A 21,619-nucleotide genomic window follows, 5' to 3' on the forward strand; every position below is an offset into this window, starting at 1 on the left:
TCAAATACCTTGAACTGCAAACCTTGGAGAAGTTCCATTCCTGCATACAATTTCTTAATGGTTTAATTCCCATGCTCAGCCCCGGCACCTTCCCATGAAATGAAATCACTCGGTACTACAGCCCGCCTGCTAGCAACACGTCCTCGCCTTCGGAAAGGTGTGGAGGCCATGGCCCACTTCAGCAAAGGCATTAACACTAATTTCTTTTTTTCCCTTTTCTGAATTTCACAAAGGGAATTGTGATCAGCAAATCAAAATATATTTGCAGAGGAGGATGCAATGAGTTGAATGCACTGACGACCTTCTTATTTTTTCCCTGTTGAAGTTACAATCAAACACAGTTTTCTGTAGAAGAACAGTAAAGCACCCAGCAGAGGTAAGTGAGGTATCGGCTTTGCAGCATTATCAGCCTGCTCCTGCCCTGCAAGCACACACATGTAGTCCCATCACAGCCTGCCAGGGCCAGTGGGGCCAAGGCAGTGCCAGGACCAGCAGTGCTCTCCTGCCCCAGGTAAGAGACACAGCAACACGAGTCCCACGGAATAAGTCACATACACAATACATACAGAGAATCCACGTGCGTGTGCAAACACACTATTTCTGAATATATGTATATACGAACTCTCTCTGTACGCCTACTAGACACCATAACGATATCTTTTTAATTATATATTTTCACCTATTGTTTGCCTAAGTTGACTTTTCTACTGTATGGTCCTTTTCCATTCATCCTTCCCCTGTCCTGTGATTCAAAGGGGACAAAACCATCAAGCAGCAGCAGTCCAGCTTTGAAATGGTCTGGTACATTTCCTCCTACTGCCCATGTCCTTTCTGTATAGCAAAGCAACACCTTTGAGGAACTTGTACATGAAGAAAGCCAGAAGAAATAAGGTGACTTGAGAGGAGAATCTGAGACAGATTCTGCTGTTCCCGTCGGGCACACAGCATGAATTAAAAAAATGAAGGGCTGCATGTGTCTGTGTGTGCGTGTATGAAACGTGGATGTCTGGCTGATACAGCTGTAGCATCTGCTGCACCAGAAACATGCGCATACTTCTAGCAGTGGGCAAGTCTTTCTTCTTTTTTTTTTTTCCCCTAAAAACTAGTTGTCTGACAGAGCTTTTCATGAAACAGGAGACAAATGTTCCTATTCCCACTGCAGTGAGGAGCAGCTGTGGCACTGTCCCTGTTCCTCTCCACTCCAGATGCTGCTCGTCTCCCTGAACACCTGGCCTGCTGTAGGATGTGCATGCAGGGGCTGTGCAAGCTGAGCTTCACAGCACATTGCACCTACAGCGCTTTGTGGTAATGCGAGAAAATCCATCCCCAGCCCAAAACATTGTACCAGGCAAAACGTAAAACCAGGACATTTCCAAAGAACTCCTGAACAAACAAACCCAGCATGTGGAGAAATTCTTCCCTTATGCTTGTGCAAGCTAACACAGGCAATCTATCTGTACTAAACTGGGACTGAAGGCATTGGTCTGGGGCCCAGCATCTGAACCTTCTTGCTCCCTTAGCTTGTTTTCCTAGCACACCTCTCCCAGGGCGCAGTGTGGTGGGAGGTGACAATGCAGCCAGACCACTTTAAAGCAGAAGGACTGGACTCCTTCAACCAGGCTGTGCCCAGTGGCGAGCCGTGCAGAACAGTGTTTTGTGGGGAAGGATGAAGACCTCACTTGTTTGATACAGCACTGATCATCAGATGGAGGAAAAACACTTCTTCTAAGGCACTTGTTTAAACTAAGACAAAACACAGCTCAGAAATAAAACTTCGAGTTTTTGCTACTGACCAGGAGTGGTGCCACTCTGCTCTGAAGGGGATGAGAAGATGGCAGCAATTTGGTCCCTACGTGCTGGCAGTGCCAGCTCATGCCCTGCAGCCCTGGGGAACAGAGGGCACGCAGCCAGGCTCTCTGGGGCAGCAGGTACAGCTCTGGCCTACATCACACTTTGTCCTCCCTCCTGGGCTTGGCTGGGAGCTTTCAGCACCATGCCTTGCATCCAGGCCCTGGCCAAGGGGCTTCCAAATGCCCAAGTGCAGGGAACTGGCAGACTCTGTCTTTTGTTGCTGCAATTTTCTCATTACAGCAAAAAGGAAAAGAAAAAAAAAGGGGGTGGGAGGGGAAGGAAAAAGGGCAGGATCAAGAGGGGTGGGAAATTCAAAGAAAGGCCTTCCTGATGAAGGCCTCAGCTGTTTCAATCCAAGATTTGGATTTAATAAATGGCTCTTATTCACAAATCACTTTAAGGCTCTTCAGCTTCTCTCAAAGAGGTGCTTCTACACATAGGGTTCCTTTCTATTTTATTTCTTAATGACTTAGAAAGCGCTGTTGTTACCAGCAACACCAAGCCCAGCATCCCATCTCTTCCCCCCTGCCAGGACAAGGAAAGCGAAAGGTAACAACAGGCTTCCACATGCAGGACTGGAAACTGCAGCTTCCTGGGTTTTGTAAGAAGTGCACAAATCCCTACAGCCAAAATAACAACTGGACAGGGTCTAAAATGGATAGGGTCACTGTGTGCGTGCATCATTCCTAAAGACAGGGCTGAAGAAAGCCCTCAGCTTTCTCAGCAACTCATGAGAGAAAGGAAGTGGAAAATAACAACTGACAATTAGTTTCTCACATCCAAAAGGTAAACCAGCCTCCCTTGCCACGTCACATCAGCAGAAAATGAAGATGAACCAACAAACAAGGGTCTTAATGCCCCTCACCCAGCACAGTCTGGTTCACTGGGCTGCCCGCTCGGTTCCCGTGGAGCCTCCAGCAGGAGCTGGCAGTGGGAGCAGCACCCCCCCCTCACTCCTCCCATGCCGCTCGGTTCCCGTTATGGCATTCAGTTCCCATAGAAAACAGCAAATAAAGTAACCCCCCCGCCAGCCCACCTCATCAGGCACAATGCCAAGGGTGGTCCCACAGGGCACCCATCAGGCCTCCGAGCAGCACTTCTGGTGGTTCATCTTGACCTTGTGCTTGATGCCGTCGTACAGCTCAAAATTGTAGTTCTCCAGCGTGGTGGAGCTCCGTGAGGACAGCCCCGCGTACGAGCACGTGCAGTAGAGCAGAAGACCAGCACAGATGGCTCCGAGAAGGACGCCGAGGGAGCTCATCGCTATGATGGTCACCAGGATGGGATCCAGGCTGTAGAGCCAGCTTTTTTCTTTGTCCAGCTTCGAGTTTCCTGGAGAGTTAGTAGAGAACAGGGTGTCGTTCTTATCCGATCCAAAGTAATCTGCAGTGGAATGGGTACTTATTATCCAGCGATCACTCTTTTTTCCATCTTGAAGCATTTCTCACTTGGAGTTGTTATGGCCTCACAGGACCTCCCTATGAATATATCTCAGGCAGGTTTCTCTTACCTAGGTCCAGAACTACTGTGAAGCATCTAATTACCAAGAAAGCTAAGCGCCCCAATTCCCTTCTACACCTGTGGCTATGTTAATGTCATGCTAGCATTTTACACCCACCGAAACTCTGGCCCTTCAAGCGCCACTGAGTTCAGAATTATGGCAACAGCCTGTCACAGATCCCAGACTTAATTTTCTCCATTTACAAGTCAAAATGCCACACAAGCAGCAATTAATGCTTGAAAGATCAGTTCCACTTGTCCTAACACAAATACAATATATTGACTTTGCAAGGTTGCTTGCTACTGAAAAAGGAAAACAAGAAAAGAAAACTAATGTCTTTGTCCAGACACTAAGCCACCACTTCAGTGTATACAGTGTATACACAAAACCATGACAGTTCTCAAGCTCCTAAACCTCATTAAAGATGAGGTTTGTGGACAATTGTAAGCAGCTGATACTGAAAGACAAGCTCCCCCAGATAAACTGTCCATGTGGCATCTTGATACCAACCAGTATCATCGCTGTCTTCAAAGTCTTGCTCAGGGATCAGGAAATCATCCTTCATTCTTGGGAAGTTCACTGGAACAACAAAATGGGAAGCACTGTTTGTTTAAAGAGGCGTTTTGGAGGCACTGCCACCAGACACTGGACTATATGAGTGAAGAAAACAATAGCTTAACTACTGCAAGGTTCTTCCTCTTTCTCTGTTGGACAAAGTCAACAAACACACACGCACTCAAGAGAACACGATCTTCACACTACATCACATTTCACGACCACCAGATGACCAGCTTTTAAGAAAAAAGAATGAAAAGCAAAGAAGCCAGATAATGTGAATAGCGCTAAAATATTGTCATTGGTGTCTACATAATGGCTATAATTCACTCTTAACATGCTCAAGAGTATTATCCTTATAACTCTGAATAGGATCATACTGCCTATCATTACTTGCCACTAATGTTAGACCCATTTAGCCCACTCTACTTTTCATCTTTCCCCATACATCTTACAGGACTCAGAGCTACAATGAGCCAGTTTCTCTCTGGGTTTCAGATAAATTCATAATAATTTGAGGAAGTCATATATCACCATAATATGTTTTAATGCAAAAGCTCGTTGAAATGGGAGTGTGGCAAATGGGTGCCCGTATCTAGGCATTTATATTAACATCTCTCTGATCCAAATTCCTTTTAGTGATGCCATTTCTTTCTATTGTTCAGCACGGATTAAGCATTAGTAACCAAATGCCCAGGATGTAATCTCAGCAGAAGGGTGGCTGTTTTTTGTTTTCTTTGTATGTGCGTGCGTACTCTCCTTAGCATGCCTCTCTATGCTAGTAACAGCATTTCATTTTCAGTTTTCCAAAAGAAAATACCTCTTCATTTTGATCTGCTTAGATTTCTCAATGCTGGCCATAACTCAGGGTGCTCAGCTGAGACAAGACCTTCAGCAGATCAGGAATGCTAAAAATCAGGGACTGCTAGAAAGCAGTAGGATTCACATCCTTGAAATAGTTGTGGTTGAAAACCAAGGATATTTTATGTTTTGCACAGAAACAGTAAGAACAATTTTATGAGGTTATTTAAAAACAACCAAGACCAAAGACTATAACTTGTCCCTAAAAGCTCAGTGTGTGATGAAATTATTTGAAACCATGTACAATATTATTTGCACATATTGCACTGAGGTTAAGGACTGGAAAAAGCCTCCTGAATCATCAACTCCATTTTTTGCTATCACAGAGTATGCTGTGGGGCAGCTCCTGCTAGCAATATTGCAAGGTTCACCGAGAGCAGGGCAGCTCTGCTAAGAGCTGTGCTGCCCAAATCCCCCTTGCTGTCAGGAACCTTGGTGGTCATCCTGTTTCCAATTCAACTTGACAGCATCTCATGCTGGAGGGGAAAACGCACCACACCCACTGAGCCACATACAAGGTTAACCCTTGTCCCAAGAGTTCCCTGCCCGGGAAGTCTGATACCTTAACTTGTGTTGGTACAACTCTAGAAGCCGTGGCAAGCAGCAGCACCCAGGGCATGTGAAGGGCTCCCCACTGGAGACTGACAGCAGAAACCCCATGTGGTGGGAGCTTCCATACTTGCAGAGTTGTCTTGTGCCCACCTCACTCAAAGAATTAAAGAATTTCTTTGAATTTTCCAGATAACCTGGCAACAGGAACACACACACCAGAACTGCCCCTGCCCGATGTTGAGCTGTACATCATGTGAGTCAGGGAATTAAGGCAACCCTAGGCTGCAGGTAGCTACTTGAGGAAACATAGGTGTACAAGACATTCTGTATGTCTTTGCTTTAGCAGGGAGTTCACATGGTTTCTCAGCACTTCCAGAGCTGACAGCCCCAGATGGCAACATCTCAGGGCTGGGAGAACTGCCTGAGGGCCTCTTGCAAACATTTAGAGCCGAACATGTGGAAAATAACTTGCAAAGCAGAACACACACAAAGCCGTCTGCTCTTTGGTCCTCAGCCGGAGGACAAGCTGTGACGTTCTGCTGTCCCGCTGTCACCCACACAACCCATGGGACTGCAGGTTATGTGAATGAACAGAGGTGGAAGCGGGGCCGTGGCCACCAGGAGGGCCACGTACAGGGGAGCAGTGTTGGAAGCCTTTTGCCCTCTGTATTCTAGCTCCCCTACATTTTGTCTGAGAATGCGTTAGTAATTTGGTGCTCTTTTATTTCCCAGGGTAGTGTTGAGAGAAAGGCCAGAAAAAATAAGGTATCAGTTAATCAACGCTTTCGAAAGAACACTGATTCTTCAAGCCTGAAAGAAAGGAGCACTGGGAAAACTTGAAAAAAGAGAATGCTTATACAAAAAAGCCAGCTCTGAATCTATTTGCTCTCCCTGCAATTTTCTCAATTCCCTCTGCTAATATGACTCCAATTTCTGCTTAAAAGACATCTTCCCCCTCACTGTTCCTCCCTTCTCCTCAGGCTGGTGGCAGAGCCTCGTCACACGCTCCGCATGCTGCAATACTGCTATTGGATGGCAGCTGTGTCACGCAGGGCTTTACATTGGCCCTGGAACAACTCGGACGGTCTTTTTCCGTGCTGGGGTTTCTGCAGTCATTAACAAAATCAGATCTGGCTGCGGGGCTGTCTGGGAATTGGAGCCGGTGGTTGCAGCACCGATCCTATTGGAGATGATTTTCTGTCACAGAAAACAGCCTGCTATTTGTCATTAATTAGGATCCTTTGTGACAAATCTCAGACATATTGTCACAAGGGGAGCAGACCATGAAAGCTGACTCCCAGGAGTGCAGTCCCTAGGAAAGCCCAGCAAGATACAGGGCAAAATGGGATAAGCATGTATTGCCCCATGCTGGGGAGAGCATCCTTCCTACAAGGCAACTTCCAGGCATGATCTTCTTTGCTTTTAAATGTAGAGAGACAAAATGAAAAAAATACACTGGAGAAAGGTAGGTGAGATTGCGAAGGATACCAGTGTGTAGCCAAGAGAAGGGGTTTCTCCTCAGCAAAAGGCAGGAGCTGAACAGAGCTGAGCACCCAGCCCTTTGTGCTAAAAAGCTGATGTTAGTGACATTGCTGCAAGCAGCCAGATGCAGAAAAAAGGACGCTGTCTGTTGGATCTGAGAGCACCATCAGCTAAAAGGCTAATTTATGGGACCTGAAAAAGGAAGATGAGATTCTAATCAAAGACAAGGAGCATCTTAAGTACCATGCTGCCATACGCTTGCATGTGAGGAGAGCAGGAGAGAATCAGTGTTTGCAGAGATTAAGGTCCTTTACCACACATCCCTTGAACATGGCAGCAACAGTGTGGGTCAGGCAGGGCCAAGGAGCTCTGCACACTGGGGATACACACAAACTGCATGCATGATCCCCAAACCCTGTGCCAGCTCTTCTTTTGCTTTTTCCTTCTTGACTGATTTTTGATTTAACCCCAGGCACCAAGTGCTGCCTCCTGCAGGGTTCCTGCATCCTCAGAGAGAGCTTTCCCTATCACCATGTGGCCAGAAAGCACTGCTGCTAGCCCAGGCAGAGTCTTGAGCCTCAGCCTCACTCTTCTCTCTCTGCTCACTTTCAGCCCTTTTCTTTCTGCAGCCACGGTGTGGTTCCAACTCATGTCACTTTGCTTTGACACAGCAAAGCAGCCACGAGGGCCTTGCCTTGACACAGCTGTATCTCGGTGCTGCTGCAGCCTGTGCAGGCAGCAACGGGAGTGTGTGTCTGTTGGGCGAAACCCGCTCTTTGGATCCTGGCCGCTCCACCTCCAGCTGAAAATCTGCCTCGTTTCTCTCACCCCACTCCTCCAGGAACACAGAATGTTTTTAGTTTACAAAACTCTCTGCCAAATTCCAAATTGAAAGAGTGCTTTGGCTAGAGATCAGCATTAAAGAAAGCAAACAAGAAACCTCTCTGCTGGCCCTACATCCCTCTGCAGTGCGGGAAATGCTGGACCTTATCCTCAGCACCTCATCTTGGGGCATTGAGATGCCCTGTAGGCACCTCGTGCTCAGAGGAGATAGCAAAGCATGGTGGGGCAGGCAAAGACCCACTTACAGCTGGTGGCATGAAGCTGGGCTGCGTTCTTGCTGTGGAAGCAGCTTTCAGTCAGTCCCGCACACTAAAAAGCACACCTCACCTTGCAGATTGGGGGCTGCTCAGGGTGCTAAGCCCAGATCCCTGTGTGCCTGAAGTTGCCTACCGAGGAAAGTGCACCCCAGCCTTATTAACTTGCATGTATTTTTCTAAACAAAGTGGGCTAATTTTAGCTGCTTTTCTTCCTGCACTGTGCTGCAGTCTGAGCAGCACCCAGCTCCCCGGTCAATCTGGTTGTAGTGTACAGAAGGAATAATTAAACCCTGAACGATTCCTCCCTTTTTGTCTGTTTACTTAACAGATTTTTTCCCTCCTTGCTGGGAAGCCAGCAGCCACTCTCTCTCTCCCTGTTTTTTGCATGTACATATTTGTTTTGAATTTTGCTTGGACAGTCACTGAAGTGTATGAAATGCAAATTACAAGTGCATGGACTTTGCTGTACAATTAGAGCAAAAAAAAAAAACCAAAAAAAAACAAAACCTCAAGACCAAAAAAAACCAGAAAGCCTGCACGGGTCCTCAGCTTGCTTCTGTTTGAACAGCCAAAGTGAGAGATCACGTCTGAATCATTTTTCTGCTGATGGCCTGAATTCTGAGTAAAGCCAGGAAGTTTCACCACAATGCTAAGTTCAGTGCCAGGGTAGAGTACAAGACAAGGAAAATACATGCAGGAGGGAAAGAATAACCTCTCAAACTGGCAGCAAACAGATTTCACATGAAATGTGATGCTGCTGCCTGCTCTGCAGAGGCATAAGATGGGAAGGAGCCATGCTCAGCAAAGCTTGAGCACTGTGCTGGAGGGTGGGCACCCAGCCCGCTCCTGCACAGCCTGACACGTGGAGGCCCAAAAGGATTTTGTGGAAGAACAACACATTGCAATCACTGTTACTTTAGGTAACAGCCTGCCCGCTGTTCAAGGTGTCAGCGGCTGAGTGCAAGGCTTGGTGGGCCAGCAGCACTTGGCACCGCACCCTGCAATGCCCTTCCTGTCTCTGGGGCCCACCAAGACACAGCATATCACAGTGAACAGCCAATACCCAAGCAGCGCTAGCAAAATCCCCAAACAACACTAAGTGCGAGGCTGGCCGTCCAAGGCTCCCACCAAGGACTGTGACCAACATAACGGATTTACAGGCCACGCTGATGGCCCGATCCTCAGAGCAGAGGCAGCATGCAAGGCTGTGGGCCTGCACACTGCAGCAATGGGAGCTGTGCTCAGCTCCCAGCACAGACAGACGTGACCTGCAGCACTGTATCACTAGCAGCTCTTGTTAGCAGAGAAAGAAGAAGGAAGAAAAAAAACAGATCTTTGTATAAAAATATCATAATTTTATTACATTCCACACAATACATCTTCAAAGAGTTTCAAATTTCCACAAGATATTTTTCACACACAGGCAACTGGGCAACGCTGGGGATGTCACGGCTTAGGAGCGGGGAGAATGGGGAGTAAAAACCTCGAAGTGACCTGGTTTGTCTTTGGTGATTTGAGCTTTAAAGACAGGGTGCCACATTCTCCTCTCTGACATGCTGATGCACGCTTGCTAAAGCCCACAGGGAGAAGCTGCTCGGCTGCTCTGCCCTGGAGAGATAGGGCCTATGGGGAAGGACCTGGCCCCAGAGGCCCCATGCTGCCTTGCTCCAGAAGCCAGCGGAGGGCTTCTGCTGAAGCCTACCCCAGAGGTGGCACCAGGGGTCAAGTGAACTGTGTGACCCCATTGACAAGATGCACAGTGCCCAGCCACAGTAGGGCCAAAGCACACAGCACTGTTGTTTCCATACAAGATGCCCCAGAACGCCAGGACATTAAGGAGCTATGCCTGCATCAGCTTTATGTAATATTCACGGGCAAGGAGGGGTGGGGAGTGCTGGCAAGTTTAGGGGGGTGGAGGGAATCTGGTCACTCACAACAAATGAACGCAAACAAGAGGGAGAAACTTGCTCACTGGAGGTACATTTTTTGCCTGTAAATGGATTAGAGTTAACGACCCAAACCACTTTTGCATGTTGTCGTTTAGTAATTTATATAAGGCATTTCCACGACAATTTGCTGGGCTATCCAGCAATCAGAGGCTCCCTCCGGCTGCCCGAGTTAACACAGCAGCAATGGCCGGGCCCCTCAGGCCACCCTGGGCTCTGCTTGCTAGATGTTACTGATGCTTTAAAAAGCCGAACAATAGCAAACACAAACCTAATCGACATTCTAGAATGTCAACTGGCAGTTTTTATGATTCAGCAGCTATGGACTGAGCAAAGGAAAAAGCAAACCCAAAACCCAGAAAGTGGAATTGTACTTGTCCTTTCAATGTGTCCAGCAGAAAGACAAGGAGGAGCCTTCTCCCCCTTCCCTGTGTAAAATCAAAACTGGCAGCACCCAGAGTGAGGGTACTTACAAAATAAATAAACCTTCAACTCTCAATAAACTATAGTATTTAGCATCCACCTTAGACTTGCTGAAGTCTATGTGTTGCCCTAAGGCTGGCTTTAACAGATACAAACCAAACATTCATTATGAGCTTCTCTGATATAAGGCAACTTTAAAAAGATTCACTTGTGGATGGGGAAGAGTCTCCCCCGCTTTCCAACAATGGCTGTGTTATTGTGTTGGCTGTAGAAAGAATAAGATGGAGAGATCTTGCTGTCTGGACATCTATGAACCTCTCTGGATTCTTCCAGCCATCTGAGGTGGACATTCCTACTGTCCAGCCTGGTTCTTTTTTTGCACCCAAGACATTAACGCTATCAAACAGGAGACCCAGCCAAAGCTAGATAAGGCAACAAAAAAGCACTGCTCTCTTCCCCAAGTAAACAGATCTGGGTTTATCCACAAACGTGTCCCAGACCTTCCAAAGGGAGGAGGGAAGGGGGGGTGGTGAATAAAATAAAATAAAATTAAAAAACAAACAAACACAAAAAGCATTCCCTGTGCAAGTAGAAGCAATAATAAGCAAAATAAAAAGAGGCTGTTTCTAAATATACATTCAGTCAGTCAGCCACACATGTGCTGCCATGCACACTCACACACACAGACTGCACGCACACTTCCAGGCTCGCCATCAAGTTCCCTTGCAGGTTGCCCACTGGGAAGAGAAAAGAAACAAACCAAACAAGCCTACCAACAAAAAACACTCCCTGGCCAACCAAACCAAACCAAAAACCCCACCCGACACCCCAGCAGTCCTTGACAAGGAATAGAAAGGAGCATTCACTTCTGAAGTGAAGGGGCGGTGTGTCTCTTCTGGTGATCCAAGATGCAGCATTAGTTAACGTTTGTAAAAGATTCAGGAGGGCTGGGGATAGAGGGGAGGAGGGGGTTGGAGATGTCTAAGAGTTCACACGTATGTTAGGTAAGGAAAAAAGTGCAAAACTGAGGCAACGTATCAGAAGTCTTATTTTCTGTCTGTCTGTTTTGTGTTTTGTTTGCTCTCTCGTTCCTGTTCGGCTCTCAGCAGCGTGAGCTGGGGTCTTGCTCTAGTTTTATGGTTAGGGTGGGCTCCACGGCCACAGGGGCCCCGTTGGCATAGTGGGAGGTTTTGTAGGTGATGGAGTGATCGCTCTTCTTGGCCGCATAGCGGAACCGGTGGTAGTGGAGCACAAGAGCCAGCGCGACGGAGACCAGCACCACAACAGCACCTCCGGCGGCAATAACGTAATACCAGTAGGCTGGGATGGGCTGCACTGACACCGTGTCCACTGTGGGCTCGGTCCCTGGCAGAAGGGTTGCCCCTGGGGAGGAGACACAGAACAGGGTTGCTAGATGGGAGGCATGCAGACGCACAAACAAACACACATGCTTGCAAAGTACAGTGCCGAGTGACACCGGGGCCCAGGGCAGCTCCAGGTATGGGACACACTCCTTCAAGGAGCTGCTTGCATTCGCTGAGCTGCATGTTAACATGCCTCTCTCTTTCCGTTTAATTAAGCAGGCTGCCTGGCTCATAATGCAGATTCCATATGTATGCTATTATTACTATTATTTCTGGCATCAACAAATATTTTTTTCCCCTTTTTGGCCTTCTCCAGATCAGCCGCCTGGTTTTGTCTCTGTATGGCAGATGTTGTCACACAGTGACAAAACTCATCATGTACCTAATTGGAGGAAGAGCAAAATCTCAGATGGCCAAGGAAGTTACCACAGGAGACTGGGAAAGAAATCAGACGGAGAAACATTTGTCATTCTTACAGCCAAGACAGGGAGCAAGATCTCTTCCGGCAAGTGCTCAGTACCCAAACCTGCTCTCACTAGGTGCCCTGTTCACAGTCTTACAGATTTAATAATTAAAGTGAAAAAGTATGGGTATGATGATGCATGCTGACTTCGTGCACGGTGCGGGTTGTGATATCCCCATTAGAAGTCCATGCTCATGACAGCTTAGGCAAGCCAATCCGATGGCTGCCTCAGGGCTCAAGGGCATGGGACTCCCAGGCTCAGCCCATGGCAACACACATGTCCTGAGCAGGTGTGGGTTGGTGCTGATGTCCATGGCCAGGGAGCAGTGTGGTGCTGACCCTCCTGCACTCACTGCTTAGCCCTCCTGGCTCTGCTTTCAAGCTGCAGGGGTCTGGGGGAGGTGTACGCCTGCACCACATCTATGCACTTGCTGCTTCTAACAGCCAGAGTCCCTGGGGAAGCTGGAAGGGACTTGCTCTGCTGCTGGGCACAGGCTTCTAGAACAGGCTCCAGAGGACACCCAGGGAAAAAACAGTACAGGATGCATCTGGCCTGGAAAACACAGGGGCATATGACCATCCCCTGCAGCATTGCCCTCCACCAGAGCCACTGGCTGCACACTCAGCACATGGACAGCTTTGCTGCTGCTGCTGGCACAGGAGATGAGGCAAAATGGTACTTCCTTGGCTACTCCCTCCCCTCCACATCTCCCCAAAACTGGGCACAGGGAGTGAAAATGAGAATGAAAACTGCATCCAGATGCATAATAAAACCAAAAATCCCTAAGAAAAAAAAAACTGTAAAACAAAGAAAAACCACATGGACAAGATAAATCCTGCTTTTACAGAGCAGGAGGTTGGGAACCACCCACATATTTGTCAATACAGGCAAGCAATTCAGATGGCTCAGGAGCAGCCTGCTCTCCTCCCTCACCCTGTCTCAGCCAAGCCGCCCCATCCCTCACACCCAGACTGTGCTGGCATGAGGGTGATGGACCCGGTCAGCAGCCCCCCGTCTCCTCCTAAACCTCAGCTTGCTCCCAACACATGGCACAAAGGTGTAATGTCCTGGGGCACAGCCTGGGTTCCATTGACTGTCTGCCACTGCCTCCCACACAGATGCAGCCCCGACGGGTCCATACATCTCAGTGCCATCACTACTGGCATCTCACCACCATTCCCTACAACACTGGGGCGAGTTGGCCCCTGGGAGCACTGCAGACCTTCTCTCGGCACAGAGGATGCCCATGTTTACTTTTGGTGTCAGCCTGTGCTTATACAGTACCTTCTTCTAGAGAGAGATGTGCTTACAGTACCACTTACATGGCTGATATGCAGCAGATGGGAGCATGAGGGCTGCTCATGCTGTGGTACTCAGCCCGTGCCCCTGATCCTCCATACACATCCCAAGCTGGATGGGGAGGTCGTGTCATGTGCCCCAATGATCCTGCCAGTGGGAAGGGTGCCCTGGAGGCTCCAGCCCAGGGCAGCCATTGTCCATTCCTGATGGACTCCTGTGCAGGCAAGGAGTGAGCCTGAGGGGTGGTGTAGCCCAGATCTGGCCTCGGCCCCTGCTTCCGTACCACATGGCCCTGCTGCCATAGCAGCCGTCTGGAGAGTTCATTTAGCAACTACAGTCATTAAGGAGTCACACTCCCTTGTCTCCAAGTCTGAAGGTAGCCAATTCCCAACATTAACAATTGTTCTTCTTTACAGTGTCAGCCACTAAATATAGCTGCCAGTCCACTCAGCACAGAGCTGATGTTATCTGCTTTTACTGGCTCTGCTGCTCACTGGAAGTTTTCTTTTATACCGTGGAAAAGTTCTCTGCTCAGTGAGATGGAAAAAAAAAATCCATTTTCATAACTTAATAACTTTTCCACTCCTCTTTGCCTTCCGCCACACACGTGCTAGCCCTTCCTCATCCACTCACTGGAGCTCTCGCCTTAGCAAATAAATGCCTCTCTCCCTTCCTGTCAAGTCAGTGGGTGCACTGGTTAAAGCAGGACTTGAAATACAGGGCAGTGCAAACCCAGGGGAACATCACAGGGTGTGCTCTGTGCTCCCCTCAGCCTGGCCAGGGCCTCCCCCCCCCCACGGGAGCCCGACAGGCAGCAAGGCAGCAACCTCAGAGCTGTGCAACAGGCATGAAAATCCCAAACAAGCAAGAGCAGAAGTATGTATGCTGGGGAACAAGGAGGAAATCCTCTCCACAGAGCCTCCCAGGAGACCATCTGTTCGCTGTTGCTGCCGTGCCACTGTTGTGTTCTCTAGCAACACTGCCATAAACCACTGTGGACTGGCAATACAGCTGGACTTTTCATAGTCAGCACAGATGAAAGCAAATGTAAACTCATCTCACCTGAATGCTACAAAACTGGTGTTGGCCTCAATCCCTTAGTTGCTACCTGCCACTTCTCCAGTAAAGTATCCCTGCCTTGATTTCAGGATACCCAGTGTGGGAAAACCCACCAGTCCGCAGGTAAATTCTCCCTACAGTCTGTCTCCATGCTTTCTGGAAGATATCTTTTATTTTTAGCCTGCTATTTATCTAACTCCTTGCTGCCAGCCACTTGTTATGCCTTTTCTTTAAGGGTGAGATGTATCAACTCTCAAATGCAGCACAGTTTAAGCACACTTGACTGGTCTTCTATGATCCCGACCCACTAACTGAAAGATATTCCTCCCACACAACTCCCTTATTATTTGCTTTGTGATCCTTGAGCCTGAAAGGTGCGTGTTTTCAGCTTTGCTCCTGAGCCATGAGAGCAAGGATTTGTTATTATTTTTAATGGCATTTGACTTTTCCAGCCCAACACATAATTGCAGGAGTGGGGGCTGCAGAGCTTCCCAATACTTCCTTTTCAGTCTTCCCTCTGAAGCTCCCTTCTTCCACTAGCCAGGGACTTCTTCCCCTCCTTTTACCCTCTCCTGTTGGGCATTTTGTCTCCCCCTCACTGCAGTATCTACCATGCCTTCTCCAGTCTTCACCTTTCCTTCATCTTTCCCCGTCTTTTTGTCTTTCACTGGGCTTTCCATCCCTCTGTCCCACCTACGCTTGCCCTATAGCCAGGGAAGCCTTTTCAACTTTTTGCTGCAATTGTGCCCCTGTTGCAGACAGTGCTGGGACATCCACAGGGAAACTAGCAATAGGCAAAACAAAAGGAAATGGAAGAATGAAGACAGTGGAGCAGGGGTGAAGAGAAAAAAAAACAACATGTGCAGGCAGGACCCTGGGATAGGTTCACTGTGAGATTCAAATTAAGGATAACACAGACTACAACCCCTAAAAGATGAGGATCCTGTCTGTGTAACAGTTACCAGGCCAGGCTCAGGAGAACCCAGAGGGAGGGATCAAGTGAGGAACAGTCATGAAGCTTTAGGTGTCAGCTGAGAATATTACAGCTGTTTTTCAGAAACACCACAAGTAGCAGGATAAATAGGCAGCCTACCCACATGCAAGCTCAAGTCCCTACTTACTGCAGTATGTGTACATGTACCAGCGTAACACACGGCATTATTGCCTGCATGTGTCTCTCACTAGCAGTGCTCCACTGCCTGCTTCATGTCCCTCGAAGCAAGCTGCCCCTTGCCTTCAGTTTCATAGAAACATAGAATGAATCACAGAATGGCTTGAGTTGGAAGGGACCTTAACGATCATCCAGTTCCAAACCCCTCTCAGGGGCGGGTCTGCCCTCTGAGTAAAGAATAAAGAATTCCTCCTAACACCTAATCTAAATTTATCCTCTTTTTATTTAAAATTATTTACCCTTGTCCTATAACTATCAGACCATGTAAAAACTTGGTCTCCCTTCTGTTTATAAGAGGTCTCATCAGAGTCTTCCACAAGCTACACAAGCCTTAATCTCTCTTCATTGGAGAGGTGCTCCAGCCCTCTGAGCACCTTTGTGGATACACTCCAAGAGTCCTACGTCTCTTCTGTGCTGGGAGCACCAGGTCTGGATGCAATACTGCAGGTGGGGCCTCATGTGGGCAGAGCAGAGGGGACTATCACCTCCCTAGCTCTGCTGGCCGTCCCTTTTAGTGCAGTCCAGTCTTGATCCCTGCTTTCCTATTACTGCCACAACTCCCAGTGCATGCATCTGCCTGAGGCAGCCTTACTCCCTAGACAAGTGCAGGTGCTTGTAGGGCAGAGTCCAGATGTATTAAACAGGCCATCAGCAGAGCAGGAGACAGAGAGAATAAAGATATTAATGCCAACTGAGAACAAACTGTGTGCTGACCAAACTGGTAAAGAACTTTCAAAATTAAGGGGAGGCCCATGTTTGCTCTTCATTACAACGCAATTCCTGAGTGCCTTCTTATAGAGGCATGCAGGAAAACAAAATCTGGAAACCCAAGCAAAGAACACTGATCTTCCCCCAAAAGCAGATAGTTTTCCCACTCAGAGCAAGACAAACAGCATCCCCATTGGCTGTTCAAACAGTGAAGCATTTTTCCTGAATTTCCCACCTTGTATCTTACTCCATAGGTCGGATCACAGTAATGCCAGTTTTTATCCTTCATGCTAATATTAAACTATTAAATGCATCATTTTACCTTGTTTTCATTTTATTGATCGTCAGCTTCAGAGCTCCTCATGGCAATTTACTCTTGCACTTTTATATCCAAACTACTTTTCCCTTCCAAGAAGACTCAACCCTAACATCCTTCATCAGCAGCTTAAACACTGCCACTGTCAGAGCATCCATGAACTACAGAACATCCTTCCCCCACAATAATGTAAGACACTGCCACCTCATTTCGCTTCTAAGTGGCTACTACTTTTTTGTTTAAGTCAATTGATAGCTTTTCTTTACTCCTCAGCCTACGCATTTGTGGCTCTGCTGCTCTTCAGGAGGCCAGGTGCTTCCTGATTGCAGGTCTCCCGATCTTGTTCAACCCTGGGCCAGCAGGACTTGTCACTGTGCCTGCTCCCTGACAGCCAGCAGGAATCAGAGGGCGCCATCCCCAGCTGTGGCACCAGCAGAGGTTTAGCACACACTTGCCATTTCACTGCTCAGAACATCTGCTGTTTGTTCAAGCAAGCACTTAACATTCCTTTAATTTAAAAGCCCATGCCAGCAGAAAGAGAAGTGCAGTTTTACCTGGAAAGTAGAAGTTCTCACCTGGGAAAGCTGTGATGGGTTCTGCAATGGAAAAGAAAAGTTCAGAATTAGAGAGGAGAAAATTACACAGAAGGCCACAGTTTACATATCCATTAATTCTAACATTCAAACGGAGCAGGTGCTGCTGTACCCCACAGATGCTATGTGGTGGGAGTAGTGCAGGGTTCCAGCCAACTCCACCACAACAGGGAGAAAACCATGTCTCAGTCAGGGACTGACCAGAGGCGGAAAGCCTCAACTTCGGCACAGACTTCAGATAAAAATGTTTTAGGCTGAGGGGTCATGTGGATCCAGCTGGTTGGCCTGAGTCATCGGAAGACAAATCCCCACCTGGCTAATGATGCAGCTCTGAAACCCCCTAAAATTTCCACTAACAGTTTGGTTTCTGGCTCAACTCTGTCATCATTATTCACTTGGGAACTGTATCGCTTCTCAGTGCCATGTTCCTTTCTATCTCCCAGTGCCAATAAACAAAGGCAAGTGATTTCTTCTTTTTTTCAAGATACTTTGAAGAAGTAATCTATTACAAATTACTGGATCTGAAAAGCAATAATCAGTGCTTATTACTGATTACTTTCTTGCAGAAGTAATAGACTTCTGATTATTTTTAGATTACTTCTGCATTATGCCTGTGAGTCACACAAGCAGACTGGCACTGCTGAGTGCTATGAAATCATCACTCAAGTTCAGAATGCGAAGGACACATTCGTCAAAGGAAAAAATTATTGTAACTTATTAGAGTTCTTTCACGCTAAAAAGGAATCAGATTACTTCCCAGGATTATATCTGAAAAAAAAAAAAAAACAACCAAAACCAGAATTCTCACAGCTCTGACCAAGCGTGAGCAGTGCTGTGTTTCTACCACTGCATTATAATTTTGGCAGCACTGGAAATGACCCATGAGTTATGCTAAAATTTGCAGTGGAAGCCCTTTGTCGGGAATGGTCTGAAATGATAGGTTTTAAGATTCCCATTCAACTTCCTATAACATGAGAAATAATTTTATGTAGCAGTTTGGTGTTATTTTTATGTCTGGCAATGCTTGAAACTTTATAATTTATTCATGCATTGTTTCAAAATATTAAGCTTTAGGTTCAAGGCCCGAGATACAATAACACTGAATTAGGTGAACTGCCACACTCAAAAGAAGTTAGATACGAAATGCTATTTGTGTTAATCATCCCTCTTGCTTCTCTTTAATGCCATAGAAGGCAAGGATTAAAACACCACTATCAAGCCTCAATACAGGGAATTTGACATATGGAGCATTAGCTCTTTTTGGCAGATAGGAGACCAGCAGAGTTCAAAGCAACAGCTGGACGTGTTTCCCAGGAGCATCTCTGGGGCAGCCCTGCTCCTCTGTTCTATTACCAATATCAGACCCTGCACCATCTTCACCAACACCCACCTGCCCAGCACAGCAAGTGACATGCCCAGCCCTTCACAGGCACAGCTCACCCTATGTCTTGCTCCCTGAGACCACCTCAGCAGTGAGGATCCAGTGAGCCTCTGCCTCTCTCAGTGGGGTTTATAAGTGGTTAACAGTTAAACCTGCCCACCCTGGAGCAAACAGAAGAGCAGGGCCTGGCTCCTGTGGGCAGCTCTCACATTAATCCTACTGATGGAATACAGCTGCTCCCATCCTCACCTGGAAGGGCTCTAAATCCACATCCAACCTAGATGGTGAGCAAAGTGGAGTGTTGTATGTCAGACAGGGCAGGGCAATGCTCCACCACCAAACTGCTAAAATACATCTTTTCTCTCTCCACTTTTTTTTTAAAAGTCCTTTCTGTCTTTCACATTGAGAGACCCTAACTGGCTTTTGGCCTGGTTTAGGGAATGGCGAATTCTAGGACAAGACTTCCTTTTGTTATTCTGCTAACATTGCTGTAAAATCCCTCTGCTATCTTATTTCTTATTAAAGAAGACTCCTTTTGAACTCATCAGCTCCTCTAAGCATGCAGTATTGACTGACAGCTGGTTTCTTTTGTCCAGCGCTTTCCTTTTAGATGTGGTGTATGTTCTTATCACATAGAATAGTCCTCAGTCACCCTCAGCTGCTCTTTCAGCTCTGCACAGCAGAGACATGTGCTTCCTGCCTTTCACGCCAACGCAGTCAGAAATCCCTGCTCCCCAGGGACCAATTCCCCCTCATCTCTGGAAGTTAGGAGAATCCCAGCTGAGATCCAGGAGCCATCAGAAGAGAAGCAGCAGCCGCCCATGAGCTAAGGCTCTCCAAGCCCATCTGCCCACGCCATCCCCAGCCCCCCAGCAGCTACTGCACGTACCCATGCAGTACTCCAGTGGGATGTCGTTGCCCAGCCGGATGTCATCCAGGGCAAGCTCTCCTGCGTGGCCATTGCGTATAAATCCCTCAAACACTATCTGTGGGAAATCAGGACAGAAACATCAGTGTTAAGCTAGGATGCAGTGAGTGGCTCCCGCTCCTGAGGGCAATGGCAAGAAATCTGCTCCTGGCCTTCCTGCACACCTGTGCAGACCTGAGAGCAGCTCTGCTTCTCCTCCTCCCTCCGCCTCTCCTCGCTCAGGGAAAGCTGCTCTGCGGGGAAGGGCTCACAGGGAGACCACTACCTGTCCTGGCATCGCTCAGCATGCATTTTGCTCAATTAAATGCTTCTCACGTGGAATGAATCAATGCTCAACACTGCAGGCCATCTCCTCCCCTTCTGCACAAACAGTGTGAGTGGCACAGCACTGACTTATAGCAGCAGCAAATCTGGGCTATAGTGTTAATAGAGTCCCTCAACCGGGCCATGATCAGAAAAAGGAAGGGAAGGACACAATATGCACATGGCTATATCAGCTGCAAAGTGCAGTTCCCATCAATGCTGCATAGAAAGTATTGAAATGTCACAGAAGGGTCAATTTATTCCTACTTAATCACAGGCAAAATATATTTACAAAAATAAATAGAGTCGTTAGGTTCTAAGAACTGCTGAGCGGAGAGACTTGCATTATTTACATAATGATGCTGTTATTTAGCTAATGCCTGTATATTCATGTTTAATGCACAAAGTAGTCAGCTGGTGCCCATCATTCTTATCAATAAGCATATTGTGCCTACTAGTATTTTATTAAAAAGCCCAGATCAACACATGCAAACTAGCCACACAGCTCCAGTGCAAAGGTCTGGCTTTGCTTCTCCCTGCCTAGTCCTGAGGGTCCAAGCACTTTCCTGGGGCTGTGTATGCCATAGATCTCCTCTCCCTGCTTCAGGTTGCCCTTCTCTCCAGGGTGCAAGGAGACCTCCCTACAAAGCCATGAGCCCTGTTCTCATCCCTGCTTCATGGGTACAGGGCTGGGGCTTGCTCCCTAGAGCAAGTGCTGCCTCTGGTTAACCTGGCCTGTTGGACCCTCATCAGGAAGGAGGAACTGCACAGAATGAAATGCAAAAATTCAAATTAAAAAAAATATATATTTACAGAGTGGAAGATTTGAGGAATATAAAAGGCAACAGGCTGAACAAAGGCCCAAGTCTGTGCAGAAGACAGGCACACTGAATAACAAACAGTGTCGTTTAGTTACTATAGTAACCCAAGAAACACAATGCAAACAGCCCCTCTCAGCCACATTCCCTAATGATGAACGGGCCCTGGCTGCACACCACAGCATTAGGGCTCTGCTGGGGACGCAGACCTCGCCCCACATCTTACCCGGTACTCCATGTCATAGCTGGGCAGAATGATGCGGCCCTCCCTCCACTCCTTGCCCTGGTCCTCTGCGATGACCCACAGTGCCTTGTGCTCCTGGCTGGCCTCCCGCCAGACCCGCAGCATCACTCCACTGCTGCCCCACACCTGGTACTGGAACACCATGCAGATGGCGCTGCGGGGCAGGTAGATGGTGGGGCTGATGAGCCTGGCGCGCTGGCTTTCCCTCCTCCCGCTGCTCTGCAGCTGCAGGTAGGTCTTGACATCTGTTTGGAGAGGAAAACCCTATTATAGTATTTCCTGCATTCCACGTGCAATAAGTGTCTCACCTTCTGCTGGGGCGGTTTGGCACCGCATGGCCAGGAAGGTGCTGTGGGAGCAGAGTCACCCCTGGCAGTCACAGCAGGTCCTCAGTCAGGATACTGCTGACAACTTCGTTTTGAGGACAGCCATGATAAATTGAAAGCCTGGCTCTTAGTTTCTCCTCCAAGCAGTACAACAGTCCTAAAGCACAGCCCAGAGGAGGGACTTGGTCCCAGCGAGCAAGGTAAGCAAATATGATGTCTGGGTAGCTGCAAACTTGAAGGTAGTCGAAAGACAGAAGAGATTTGCTTTCTTTAACATTACTTTTAAAACTGTACCATGCCTTTTGCCAGTGCTCAGGGAGATTAGGGATACTTGTGATCTCTGGAGATGCTTTAGCTGAATACTGATAGCAGAA

General features: G+C 47.7%; 1 protein-coding gene across 1 annotated transcript in view; it reads right to left on the minus strand.

Annotated features, from left to right (window-relative positions):
• Nucleotides 1–204: 204 nt before the first annotated feature.
• NRP2 (neuropilin 2) overlaps nucleotides 205–21,619 on the minus strand; it is a 69,999-nt gene continuing 48,584 nt past the window's right edge. Inside the window, exons 13-17 of the mRNA XM_031554284.1 lie at nucleotides 20,902–21,164; nucleotides 19,516–19,612; nucleotides 17,207–17,248; nucleotides 3,863–3,931; nucleotides 205–3,234 (exon numbers count right to left, since the gene is read on the minus strand). Of these exons, the coding sequence (XP_031410144.1) occupies nucleotides 2,930–3,234; nucleotides 3,863–3,931; nucleotides 17,207–17,248; nucleotides 19,516–19,612; nucleotides 20,902–21,164 (776 nt within the window). The 3' untranslated portion in view covers nucleotides 205–2,929. The remainder of the gene's footprint in view (nucleotides 3,235–3,862; nucleotides 3,932–17,206; nucleotides 17,249–19,515; nucleotides 19,613–20,901; nucleotides 21,165–21,619) is intronic.

The sequence above is a fragment of the Meleagris gallopavo genome, chromosome 7, assembly GCF_000146605.3.
Source record: "Meleagris gallopavo isolate NT-WF06-2002-E0010 breed Aviagen turkey brand Nicholas breeding stock chromosome 7, Turkey_5.1, whole genome shotgun sequence".
NCBI classification, from domain to species: Eukaryota; Metazoa; Chordata; class Aves; order Galliformes; family Phasianidae; genus Meleagris; species Meleagris gallopavo.